This window comes from Scomber scombrus, chromosome 12 (assembly GCF_963691925.1).
Source record: "Scomber scombrus chromosome 12, fScoSco1.1, whole genome shotgun sequence".
In the NCBI taxonomy this organism is placed as follows: domain Eukaryota; kingdom Metazoa; phylum Chordata; class Actinopteri; order Scombriformes; family Scombridae; genus Scomber; species Scomber scombrus.
Window position 1 is genome coordinate 6,900,360 of NC_084981.1, and position 13,724 is coordinate 6,914,083.

A 13,724-nucleotide genomic window follows, 5' to 3' on the forward strand; every position below is an offset into this window, starting at 1 on the left:
AATTGGGTAAAAGTGAACGGACAGGGAGTTAAAGTGACATAGTTAAAAGGTCAGAAGGAAGCTTGGGAGTGTAGTTTTATAGTGTTTCTGTTTTGGGGAATATAGTAAGAAATATTAATTGAATTACTCACAAATTGGATGATCTCCAAGGTTTCATAAAAGCAAAAAAACAGAGAAAAACAAGGAGCGTGCACACAGTAAACAGAGAAAAACTGACACATAGACAGACTTAGACATGCACAAACACCTCCATCCATAATAACCCATATGTTACACACACACACACACACACACACACACACACACACACACACACACAAACTACATAACACATACTTAGAATCACATAGACACACTGCACACACACACATATACACACACTCATACAAAGACAAACATCAGATTCTCTCCTCCTGCCTGTTTGCCACAAATGCAGAAACCAGGGGAGGGAGGGAGGGAGGGAGGAATGAGTGGAGCGTGGTGACATGTTGCAGCAGATGGCTCATCTCCTCCTCCTCCTCCTCATCCTCATCCTTATCCTTTTCGTCTCTTCCACGCGTTCCTCAGCCACCTGTGGAGGAGGACACACACTCGCCAAAACCGTCCGCCCTCCCCAAAAAAAAAACAAGGATGCAGGTCATTTATCATGGAAGGAGCGGGTCACCCCAAATTAAAGTTTGTGTGTGTGTGATTTCTTTCTCGCTCACGCGGGTTCTACTCATCACACCGCCAGACTGAATGAGTCTGAAAGTCACAGTGACATCGGTGGGAGTTTGTCTTTGGGAGCGAATTATCCTCGAGATCCATATTAAACATTTCTACTGATCATATAAATCTTTAGTTCAATTTCTTTCTTTTTCAAGCAAATTAAAAGGGTGCTCTTAGTAGAAATAAAGCTTCAATCCACTTTCCATGTTTTAAAACACTCAACTCTTTTATTGTAGACTAAATGGGTTTTAAATGAAGTACAATTGGTGCAGGAGAGCTTCTTTTTTTGTCTTTTTTTTTTTAAAAATGCATGGCTTTATTTCAATTCAATGCAGATGTTTCAGAGCTCAGCATTCCTCTCCTCACTCTCCGCTCTTTTGTTTCCGAACCACAGCCATGCATCGCTTTCACTTCTCTCCGGCTGAGTTGACACTGTGACAGGCCTTGAGAGGCAAGGATACACAGTGTCCTTATTCTGTCACCTACCCCCATTGGCTTTGACTGGCCCCAACACATACATTCAAGCCCCAACAGCACAGCCAATAAATCACTGTCTTCTGATACAATACAAGAGAAAGTTTGCTCAAGGAGCTCAGCTCAGACATTATCAGTGTTTTCGTCCCTGATCTATTTCGGTCCTCTCCTTTTCAGTCGGCGGATGTCTGACATGAAAGGATAGATATGCCAGTGGCTCAAAAGTGTGATGAAAACCGTGATGTTCGTCACTGCATTAATGGTCTACGGCACAATAATCAAATTGATCTGGAATTTTTTTTTTTTTTTGTCTGCTCCTTTTGGTTTAGTTTTTCATTCACATTCTCTCAAGCTGTCTAACCTTTTGCAAACATGTCAGCGCAATTATTCACATTACACACTCATTGTTCATTTGATTTGACCTTTAATCACACAACATTGAGAGAGAAGTGACACATCATATTCTATCGCAGGCCATCTTTAGAGAGGCTTTTATGGCTGATGCATGTTCCCCCGGGTACATGTGTCCTCCTCAAAGAGCCGCCCATTAATCTCTGAGCACTTCCTATCAATGCGAACTGTCGCCATATCATCCGCTCTCTCAATCAACCTCATAATATCCGCGGTGACAAATTGACGGAGCTGCGGAATGACCTTGCATCTTTTTACGTCTCAGAAGGTATCAAAGTGCACATGCTTGTTAAAAAAGGTCAGGGAGGGAGGTGGAGACTGAGTAAGAGCCGGCCTGTACCATCAAGGTGTCAATACAAAGCTCCTGCGCCATGATGGATTTGGTTAAGTTAAAAGAATGGGTGTCAGACGGAGATGATTGAAGGTGCTTTTTGGTGCTGGGAGTGTCACCAAGAGAAAGCTAGGGGATTGGAAATGATTGCATAGGTAGAAATGAAAACAGATTGGATGGCAAAATACTTTTTTTTTTGTCAGCAAATCAAGCACTTTTATGCAAATTCCTGCGAGGAGTTTTTTCATATATTCACACATCTGTCATCTCAGCCAGACCTCAGACATCAAGCATGCAAAAAAAAAAAGTGGGGGGGAGTGTGTGCCAGAGTGAGAAAAAGCCAAAGGCGATGATTTGCATAGAGCCACGTGATTGGCTGAAAGTGATGAATCAACACATGAGTTAGATCTGAGGTTTTAGAATTGGACCTCTGCACACAAAAGAAACAAACTATTTCTCCAGGCGAAATTGGAAATTTGGATGTAATGAGTTAATAGGATTTGTCAAGTCATTTCTCTCCCAAATGCTTCGCCTGTGTAGACTAACAACAAGCACTGCTAAGCACTAGCTTGTAACTTTGTTTGTTTGAGTTTTTTTTTAAATATATTATAATGAAAGTCAATGGGGTGTTTCAGTAGCAGAGAATAAAAATGGAGAGGCGGTGTAGGTGGTTTGGTTGGTTTTTAACTTTGGTTGGGACTTTACTTTTTAAATTGACAACCAGTATGCAGAGTTTGTGCTTTTAAATATGTCTGTTTTAAATGCACACAGAAACCAAACACATTCAATACATGTACTTTATTCACTATGTTTTTGGTTAAAATAATCATCAATCGCATTTTCTGTCATTTTAGTCAAATATTTTTCACTTAAAAGGATTTGACTGGTGATTTTCTATCCACATCTCGAAGCCAAACCAACAATTAACTTTAATTAGTCCTACTTACAGTGTTGTGCATGTACTCAAAGCCTCATCTTACATTACACATTTTTACGGATTACAGTTAAATTTATTTTGTAATTAAATTACGTAAAGCCATTACCTGTAACTGATTACTCCCAACACTTGTTATATCTTAACTTATTGTGTCAACATATTATGTAATTATATTAATAGAAATCTGAAACAAAAATTCATAGATTCAAAACTTTTAGGAGACAATGAATGCCAAATAAGCAGCAGGTAATGTGCTGCTGCTGCTATGTACTATTTCTAGTTCAAACTTCACCGGAGTATGTAGCTCCAATGATTTGGGCGACAAACAGAGCTCCTCCATGCAGTTATGCTACAACCTATCTTTACACCATCCTAAAACGTGTATACATTTTCATCACCTGTCTGTGTCTCAGTGCTGGTCAAGCTGCTGCTGCTGCTGCTGCTGCTGTCTGGATACTGCTGATAAAATGATATCTGATCTCATGGCTGTGGCTAATGCTGCTTATAAATTATGTTTGAGATATAGCAACCCATAGAATAGTAACTCAAGGCAAGAAGGGAGCAATAGGGTTTAATAAACATTAATATTACACATTTCTAAGATGTTTGGATTGATTAAAGAACATTCTTATCAGCTGAGTTGTTACTGGCACTTTGGTTCGTCTTTAAATAACCCACGTCCTTCATCTTTTGAAGAAAGTATTTATAAAAATAACTGCTTCAAATTTACTACCATACATTCATCTCACAGATTCTACTGTCAGTGCTTAAGCTATAGCTGAGAGCATAGTTCAGCCAGAGAGATGCTAGGTCATCAGTTCAAGCATCCTCAATATCTCAATGTTTCACTCAAGTAGCTTATTGTAAGCAGAATACATACAAACCTGACAAATCTGGATAGATCTTATCAGTAACACTATGGAGGAGTTAAAATGACATGGTTTTTAATATTGATAAAGACAAATCAGCAACACCTTATCATTTGTACCGTCCATACCCAAATCATCACCTATGGTTTGTTGATTCATCCCTAACGCTGAAAGTAAAAGTCTGAGATAGGAAGACTTCTATGCATATGGTTTCCAAATGAATTTCCTTAATCATCACAATGAATAATTACCTTTGAATTAATTACCCTGTTCAGTGGGGTAAAGTATTAAAATAGTCCAGCATAATCAGTTGTTTTGTTCGATAATTACAGCTTCTGTTAACCTGACTCACCAGATGTTTGTTACTCAGAATCATCTCAGAAGTCGTCCATGGAAACTGTTGAGCACTGTCAAAAAATACTTGGCGAAAAAGGTAAAAGGTGTAAAAGGTGATTGGATTGAACCAGCTTTCTATTATCGCCTTACCTCGAGAGGCAGCTGGATTTGCGAAATCACGCAACACTTCTGGTGATCTTGTAAATCCAGCTGCCTCACGAGGTAAAGCTCCAATAGTCACATATAGTAACTGAGGGGGGAAAAAATCTCTTATTTAATAATCCACACACCGATGCATCGCTCCAGGGGGAATGAAGTTAAGGAGCAGATAGTATTACATACCGCACTTAATTCTTTAGTTTTCAGCTTCACAAATACTTTAAGACTCTCTAAGACCAAAACAACAATGTGTGACATCTAACAGCTACAGCCTTTTAATCCCTTTACACTGGTGAATATTTAATGTGAAAGTGGAAAGAGATCCCATTCACACTTGAAAAAACAATTAAGAAAAAGAGAGCAGGACAAAAAGAGAGCAGGACAAATGTAAATTTATTGAGGGCTGTTCATTTTCCACTCTAGAGAGAGCTACTTTTTTTTCAGTGAAACTTCATCCTCATTTTGAAGTGAAAACATTAAATAACCCAGGAGACCAGAGTGGCAGAGCTCGCTCCATCTGGTTAAACTCTGCAACTCAGAACCTTTAGATTTTGCTTTGTGTCAGCGAGAGGTTGAGGAAGGAACACAGCTGGAGAGAAAAAAAAAAAGAAAGAAAGCGAGACACCAAGAGGGAGGGAGAGAGAGAGATGAAGGAGGCGGAGGGTATAGGAGGGGGCTGAGGCCCAGGTCGAGTCCTCAAAGTGCCGGACTGTTCTACTTAAAGATCTTTAAATAGGGTGATTCACTAGAATGCCTTGCCCTCATCCGTCTCTGCTCTCGTTGAGGCGCCGTGGGACGCGGTGGGGCTGAGCAACATGGGGAAAGTGGGTTGTGGTGTGGACAGCAGGCCAGGTCATGTCATCACTAAAGGAGCTGCTCCGACTTACCGAAAAAAAATCGTCCACGGGGAATCAGTAAAGTTTCTGATTTAATGGATCATTGTCCTTTAGAGCTTGATGTGCGTTTTGAAAAAAACAAAGGACGCGAATCTTGATAAACAGCCATCATACATAAAACATAAGCCAAAGTCAAACCAATAAGATAATGGCTGTTTTATTCAAGTCTCAATGGCGCACGCCGGAGCCAAGATCCATCCATGTGGTTAGTGGACTCATTTACCATACCGTCTGAATCCTTCATGATTTCCCAGTGCAGCTGATTGCCTCTAATTTCAGCCGAGCATCTGGGGGAAAGTGGGGGGGGGGGATTCATTGTGGAACAAGAGCACAGACTATGGTTCTTTGCATAGGCGAACGCCAGCTAAATGATCTCCAGTGGACGTCGGTTTGAATGGAGGCTAAATGGCGACGCCGAACGCTCTTCTATCTGAAAGCTCATTACCCGCCTCTCAATTCCCCCCAGAGACCTGGCTCAGCTTCACGTCGAGTACTTTCCTGCCAGGAGGAGGGTGATTACACCGTTTTGCTCGACAAGGCCCCCCCCTCCACCCCTACCCTCTTCTTCCTTTTCTCATCATTTCCTGTCTTTCTCCTCCTCACCCTCCTCCTTTCCTCTCTGTGGTCACCGGTTTCTCTCCTTTGCATCCCCTCCGCGTCTCTTTCAGACTCCCTGTCTCTCCACCACCTCCCAGGCACCGGGGGCCATTCGTACTCCGACTGATTTGTCTTTGTGTCCTGCTTGTGATTACAACACTTAGAGACGAGCGAGCCATGAATGGTACGGAGAGTGTTTACTCGCTAACAGACAATAGTGAATAAGCAGAATTATGAATCATACACCAGAATGTAATCCAGACAACAACAACAACAGCGACAACGACACCGAACTGTGTGGAAAATCAAAAGCTCTTTGAAAAGTGAAATCGCAGGAGAGCAATGGAAAGGAAAGCAGATGGGATAAACACTGATGTACGCAGAGGGTATCATTCCAGCCAGGGAGGAGCACAGCCCTACGCATTTCTCTGCCAAGGCTCAATGTACTCTAGACCCAGATGGGCAAAGATGTCCTTTTCAGTCGTAGCTGCCAGGAACTCTTTCTAGAGAGAGGGGACAAACAAAACACAAAGTCAGTGCAGAAATGTGCAGGAATTTGTCTCGGTGACACCGGTGAACAGCCATAAAATCTCAACTTAAAGCTGAAGCGTTCCTCATTCCTTGCACTCACAGGCGTAGCTGAGCCTGTATTTGGATTCCTATCTCCCTCCTGCAAGCTGTTAATATCAATTTGGGATTTTATTCCGGCGGTTTGTGCCAAGGCTCAAACATGCCGTGACTGTGCAGATTTACATTTGACCGTCCACCTCCCTTCCGCCCATAAACACTCTAACCTTGCTCTAAGTGATTGCACTCTTCAGCAGATGAGTATTTTCCCTGACAAATCACGACAGGGCTATTAACTGCTGGCCGTCCACCAGCGCCATGTGATGGGTTATGTCTCTATAGGAGCGGTGACGAGGCCTGATTCACCTTGGGAGCGAGACAGCCCGGAGAGAGAGAGAGGTAGAGAGGACTGTGATTCTGACACATCCTGCCTTCAAGTGCTAAACTGGACCTGACACGTTGCAAAGAGACGACGGGGGAAACCGAGAGCACGTCGGCTCCCGCTGCCAGCCAAAGGCAGAGATAACTGAGAACAACTAGTCGGCAGCCAGGAGGGGGGAAAAAACACCACAAAAGCACGTCACCCACCATACTGGCTTGTTATTCATAATGCAAATGACAAGTTAGCCATGCGGCGGGGAGGTTTGAGCGAACACTGCACGAAGTTCTGCTTATATGATTCATCCTCTTTAACATCGACTTGTTCAGTGTCGATTTGGATTAAAAGTTTAAGCATGCTCCTGTTTCTACAACTTGAGTATTACTTGTAGTTTTGGCTTCATCATCTTACAGTAAAACCTCTTAATGTAGAGGTACATGTCAGTGTGAGTGTGTTCAAAATGTCTGTAATAATCCCTCATTGCACAGGAAAATGGTGTGCACATGACTATGGAAGTGCATTTGGATAAGTAAATCTACTCCGAAAATGCATCAATTGGCACGTGTACTATTCAGGTACTCAAACGTGTTTCGACAGTTTAATGCAATTTGAAATCACTTAGATTTTTTGCCTGTTATGTGTTTTTCAAAAGACAGTATTAATGGAAAAAAGGATAGTTTTAGTTTTCCCAGGCATGAAAGGATCCGTTAAGTAGACATTCTCTGAGTCTTTAAAAATGTTTTGATAGTGTCAAACTAAAAAAGTGTTAATTGTCATGGGTTAATCACTCCTACTGTTTTTGTGTTACTTGTAGAATATATATTTTTGATAGTTTTGGCACCAGGGTTCCCACTATGCTTTGGATGGTGCAAACAAGAAGTACAATGTTGCCATAGAGACAGTAAGTACAGTTTGCTTAGTCCCATTTTTTTTGTCTTTTTTCTTCCTTTTCTTTTTTGGCAAATGTGCACCATGACAAGTCCTGTTGCTTATTTGAAGTGTAAACACAGATGCACGCTCAGTTATTGAAGAAAAAGTCTGGACAGGATGATTACAAAAGCAAGTTATAAAGGAAGGTGTTTTTTTCTTTCTTCGTTTCTAAGCGTTTTGGACAATTATCCACGATGGACATCGCAGGTATAATCATTACTGGAGGCCATTCACTGATTCCAGGAGTTTATAATGTCTGTGTGATTTGATTCGACTGGGTTATGACTCTGAGAAGAAGGTGTGCGAGCTTTGAAACAAATTGCATTAATTGGGTTCATAGGGTAAAAGCTGTATGAGCATCTGACTGCTCGTGCTCCTTGTTCTGTCGGACTCTGGTACTAAGAGTTAACTTGGCGATAAAGGAAATGATCGTCAAAAACTCCAACAATAAGACTGCTGTTATAATAAACCAGAATTATCCTTAAATAACCACCTCGGAATAATCGGTGAACTCTTAAATAGATGAATAGGAGGTTAGGTCACTTACTTTCTCTTGCACACAAAAACATTTAGTCAGTGCTATTCGGAAAAATATTAGTTCTTTCACAAAGAACAGTGTATTGTTGATGAAACAGTGTTATATTTGAGTGAAATCATCTAGAGGCCCATTGAGTAGTCCAGGACTCCCTGTATTTTTCACTGTACTCATAACCCTGAGCCCATTTATTGGTTTTACCACTCAAAACACATGAAATGCAGACACATATTGCTAAAATTTATGGTGCGGTAAGCCCTACTGTATTAAACACACAGGTGATAAAAAAGTGGAGGCGGGGAGGAGGAATGAAAGAGGGGGGAGGGTTACAGGAGAGGAGAAAAAAAGGAGAGTGCTGGACCAAAAAGGTGATGTGATTTGTAGTAAATCCACATTTCTAACAACACATGGCAGGGCTTATTGTTCAGAGGAAGCAGAGGGCAACTCAGGAGCTCCAACTCGGGGAGAAAACACAGGGCACAGATGAGATTCTCAACATTACCAATTTAGCCATTGTCCTGAATCAGGACTAAAGCCCTTTCTCTGCAGCACTGTCCACTTTTCTCAATTCCTACAATCCTCACATGCCCTCGGGGAAATGCCGCTTTATTTACTTAGCACAACACAGTGTGTGTGTGTGTGCGCTCTCTGAGAGATAAATCCACAAACCTTATGTACCTCTGAGTTCTCCCCCTTAGGCGTACACTGGGAAACTATACTTGAAATGGCAAAAGCAGCGTTTATTCCACAGCTTTTTGGAATATCAAAAGAAGCTTAGAGTTAAGAACAGAGCGCCAGTTAATTGGAAAGAGAGGTTATCTGTCCGAGACACTCAGGTTCTCAGTGACCGTCAAGCCACGAGCCAGAATTGGAAATGGTGTGTGTTACTGTGAGCCAGTGTCCTTGACTTAATAAGCCGCTAATCAGCTACATGTTTCTCTGTCCACCGCATAATGACATCCCTCGTGGACGTGAACACATATCAGTTCCTGCAAAACATCTGCCCCTTCTCTGCTGCCCGTCATCCTCTCTCTGTATGCTTGATGGATGGAGCTGATGGACATGGCTGCCTGCCCAAACCCCGGCCCGACTCAACTGACACATCAAAGGGAGAGAGACAAAGAGACAGAGGAGAAACCTGGAAAGCTGTTAAGCCCTGTCAGGAAGGATTTGAAGGACGGCAAAATGGAGGGAGCTCAATATCAACCCAAATGAACGTAACATTTTCACCACTTTCATTTTTAACCTACGAAAACAACGCTGTAAACTGCTTTAGCTTAGAAGATGTGCACACTGTAAAATCATCCTGAAATTTAGTGACATCAGCTAATATTTTATCATTTAAACATTGATTATTTAAATGATATATGATTTAATTACAGGAGAATTCTCAGCAACCATTTCAATTCCCACGATTTCAGCTGGCAGCCAGTTGAAATCTTGGATCAGTGTCCTTCGGAGCGTTCACTCAATTCCCACCAAATACATTTTACAAGTTGGCATAGTTCCCAGCCTGGGAATGATTATTTAGTGTTAAAATGCCAAGTAATGAAAGTCATTGAAATACAATACTTTTTATAAATGTTATTTAATCAATTTTTGTTTCCTGTGATTATAATGAAAACCCTAACCCTTTTTTCCAATTCCAGCGATAGACATACCATTTTTTCTGAGAAATTTCAATTTTCTTCTAGTTTGGTATAGCAGATGGCTAAATACTGCAAGACTGTTATGGAGAAGAGGCCTATTGTTGCAACTTAGGAAAAAACACTGAATCATATGCTGAATTCATCTTCATGACCCAAAATCACAAAGTAAACTGATTTAAACTGCTGAAAAGTATTTTTTAGTTTCCACTAACTGTTGCCAGTGTAAATTTTTCTTATTATAAAGTTGTTTCAACCAAGAGAGTTTCATGCCAATCCAAGCTTTGGAAGTGCTCCAACCGCCAGTCACGTAACATTGTCTCTAGAGGAAAATGAATAAATCTTTTACTTCTGGAACCAAGGGTGCCTAAAATAGCAACTCTCACTTTGCAACACTCTAAAATCCTTCACAACTTAAGACTTGTCACATAGTCCTGCAGCCACAGCAACTATAGCAGAAGTAGTTGGCAAATTTAAAACTCTGTGTCTATTCAAGTTTAGCTCAGTTAACATTATGATTCTAGGCAAACTTAAAGCTGCACTAGTCAATGTTTTTACATTAGTAATGGATCAAATAACTCAGTGATGAATGCATACAGAATTATAACACCTCTCTGCAGTTCCCTTCATCTCTTCTAAAAAGGTGCATTCAGATCACAAGGGAGGAACTGAACAATGGTTCATCACCAGGGGGTAACCACGGGTAACACATGGAGGAAGTGATATCTGAGTTGGTGATGTAGAAGGGTGTTCACAATGCAGGAATTTTGTTGAGAGATGTTAACTTAAATCGACACTCACTGAACAGGGAGCAGGAAGTACTGCTGAATGCAGCTGCAGTGTATTAGTGACTATCAGCACCTGCAACTTCACTGTTTTGGTTCAGTCTCACCAGCTCTCATAAGCCAAATTTTGAGTGGAAAAGCTCTGATAAAGCAACTGCACATTAACTGGCCAGCACCAAATAGCAGACTGTCATGGAAAGCAAAGCAGGTGGACCCAAATGCAAGAGACTCCAAACATGGATGCAGAAAAATGTCTTTGTTCCAATAAAAGTAAACAAAACGTGACCAGAACTGATGAAAACAGACAAGAACTGGCAAAACTACAGAAGGATCCAACAACAATTAAACAGAAAACCAATGCTACATCTTAAATTGCATATGTCTGTACTTTCACTTAGTATTTTGAGTGCACTCACACTGAGAAAACCTGCTAGCTTGCTAACACTAGCTTATGAACCCTGGCCTACTAACAGTAGCTTGCTAACTAGCTAATCATCATTTCCTGTAAGTGTGCAACGGCCGTGTTTGATTTGAAATAACACTGTATTCTAACAGAAGTATGTGATTTGATACACAGCACGAGACTTAAATACTAACAGAACTAATGGGGAACGGGTGACCAGACACAAGTGCAGGCTGTTAGTGATTGGCTGGGAAGACACAAGGAGCATGGCAGGGCTAACGAGGAAGATGCAGGGCAGGTGTGAAGGCTGGGGAAAAACACTTAGGGCAAAGCAGGGCAAACGAAGCTGATGTAGGGCAGGTGTGGAGAGAAAAATGAGCTGAAAATTGAAAATCAAAACCCAGAAAACATGTACACAACACATATAAACAAGCAAAACCAAATGACCAAAAGGACTGAACAGAACACTGGAAACCAAGTGAACAAACACAAAAAGTCCAAACACACAGTGAAGCATTTAGCAGCTAAAGAGTCAGATATTGCCCATGGGAGATGATGAAATAACAGGCAAAAAAAGAGAGAGAATATTGGACTTAAATTCACCAGGTGGCCAGACTTGCAACTCCACATTAATGCTAATATTGCTCTGTGTCCATGTTAATGTTTTACAGTCTGTTGTACTGGCTCCCTGTGTCCAAAAACCCATTAATGCAGGTTTAAACTATGTTTTAAGCTTACACAGCCTAATACATCTGTCTCGCACTTATTTTCATATTTACACAGATTTGTTGCATGTTGTTATTCCCATTTATACTACAATTAATGTCAGAATGTTAGCTTGTTAACTGTTACTGTGTGTAAACAAGAGAAAAATATATCATACGTGATTAATTATCTTATATAAACGCTGCAAACTTAACTTATTAAGAGAGACAGCGAGACAGCGAGACAAAAGAAAACAAGAGAAGGTCACACAGAGAAGTATGCAAACACAATCTGACACCCATGCAAATTCCCTCATACAAACTCACTGGTAAGAAAATGTATCTGAACAGAAACCTCAGAGAGAGTGCCGTCGTCTCACTTTCTCTACTGGCTGTCTGCTTCGCCTCAGCAGCAATGATTGTCTCAAAAACTTGAGTGTTGAGGTCAGACTGAATGGCAGACGCACAAAATGCTCTCAAAAACATCGCTTTGTTGCATTTTCACTGTTGAGAGGGACATATTCAGAGTAGAGTATATTCCACTTATACGTCGAGAGCCCGCGGTACACTTCCATGAGATTAACCACTTTCTCTCAGCCAGAAGCCAGGAGTGTGTTTTGTGTTTTTTCACACAAAATTCAGGTTATCAAATCAGCTAATGTTCTATCTCCTTTTTTAAAATTTATTACTTCTTCTCACTGACAGTTAGAAATAGATTACTTTATCGCCAAGAGATAGAGGAGGGAAAAAAATCCTTTGATTGCCTGTAAGTTAATTTGTCTTTATTGCAGCACACAGGAAAGGGCTGACAGGGGCAGAAAAAGTGGGAAGTCGATTATACCCCTGTGTCTTCCTCCTGTAACGATCTGCCGTACACCCACTCTTCTCCTGTGCTCCAGTCTGCAAGAGCTCAGTTCACAGGACAGCCTGAGCAACCAGAGAGGGCACAGACACCTCACTAATCACACCAGCAATTAGTGCAAGCATCATAAAGCACCGCTGCCTATAAAACAGCTATTGAGTTCAGTGTTATCGTCATTACCTATCCTTCCCGAGCTTGCTAATCAGCTCATACACTGGGCAGAGAGAGGCAGACGGGTAGCAAATAATGAATTCCTAATCAGAAACAATGGGATTTTCACTCGATATCACTGGCTTTATGGCTCTCTGCTTCTGTGGAGGAGTAAACATTTGCAGATCAAAGTTATTTAGTTGATTAGGCTGCCCCAAGGTAATGAACAGATACAGGAAGAAATCTGTCATAGTGTCATAAAAAAACGTATTTTTCCAGTGTCCTTATAAAGTTGCCAAAGTAGATTTCTGACACTTCTAAATGCATATATTAGCATTTGCATGTCATTGTTATTGAATAAATGAACAGAGATGAAGCAATGACAATTTAAGACATATTTCATCAGCATGTTATGTTATGATACCTATTAGACCAGAGGCATGAATGCTTATTGCTTCCAATGAATGCAAAGATATTTCTTTGTTGCCACTTTTAAAGTTCTCACATCTTTTAATTTGTGTTTTTCTCTTATTCATTTAATTGAGGTTGGGCACAGGTGCAACAAAAACAACAACAACAAGAAAATAAGATAATCGTCGGTCAAGCATGGACTTCACCTGTCTAATCCAGCCAATTAAGTGAAAACAAGTGTGTAGTTGCACCATGGGTATGTAGGATCTTTACTATCAGTTTTAAATGTTCTCTATCTGTCAGCTTCACATACGCACAGTAGACCTATTTGTACATGGTATAAAGTCATACCACACACGTTAAAATGATTGAGAATGTTGTCCTTGATAGATTCTGACCTGGGAAGCTTGTCTGGGTGGTAAATTTGGGCTCCATTAGTTTCATAATTTTTTCATGTCTTCAACTTAATTCAGTGTGACTGATTTATGCTCGCTTTTTGAGAGGGTCTGACTAGCCCATTAGGAAAATTGTTCAACATATTTCACAATACTGACATATAAAATAACAATATGTTCATTTAAAAGCTTAAATTAAAGGTCATGAGTTTTTTAGGGTGTGTGTGTGTGTGTGTGTA

At 40.8% G+C, this 13,724-nt stretch overlaps 1 protein-coding gene across 1 annotated transcript in view; it reads right to left on the reverse strand.

The window, feature by feature from the left end:
* Nucleotides 1–6,134: 6,134 nt before the first annotated feature.
* Nucleotides 6,135–13,724, reverse strand: part of dntt (deoxynucleotidyltransferase, terminal) — an 81,518-nt gene continuing 73,928 nt past the window's right edge. Inside the window, exon 11 of the mRNA XM_062430604.1 lies at nt 6,135–6,221. Within this exon, the coding sequence (XP_062286588.1) occupies nt 6,135–6,221 (87 nt within the window). The remainder of the gene's footprint in view (nt 6,222–13,724) is intronic.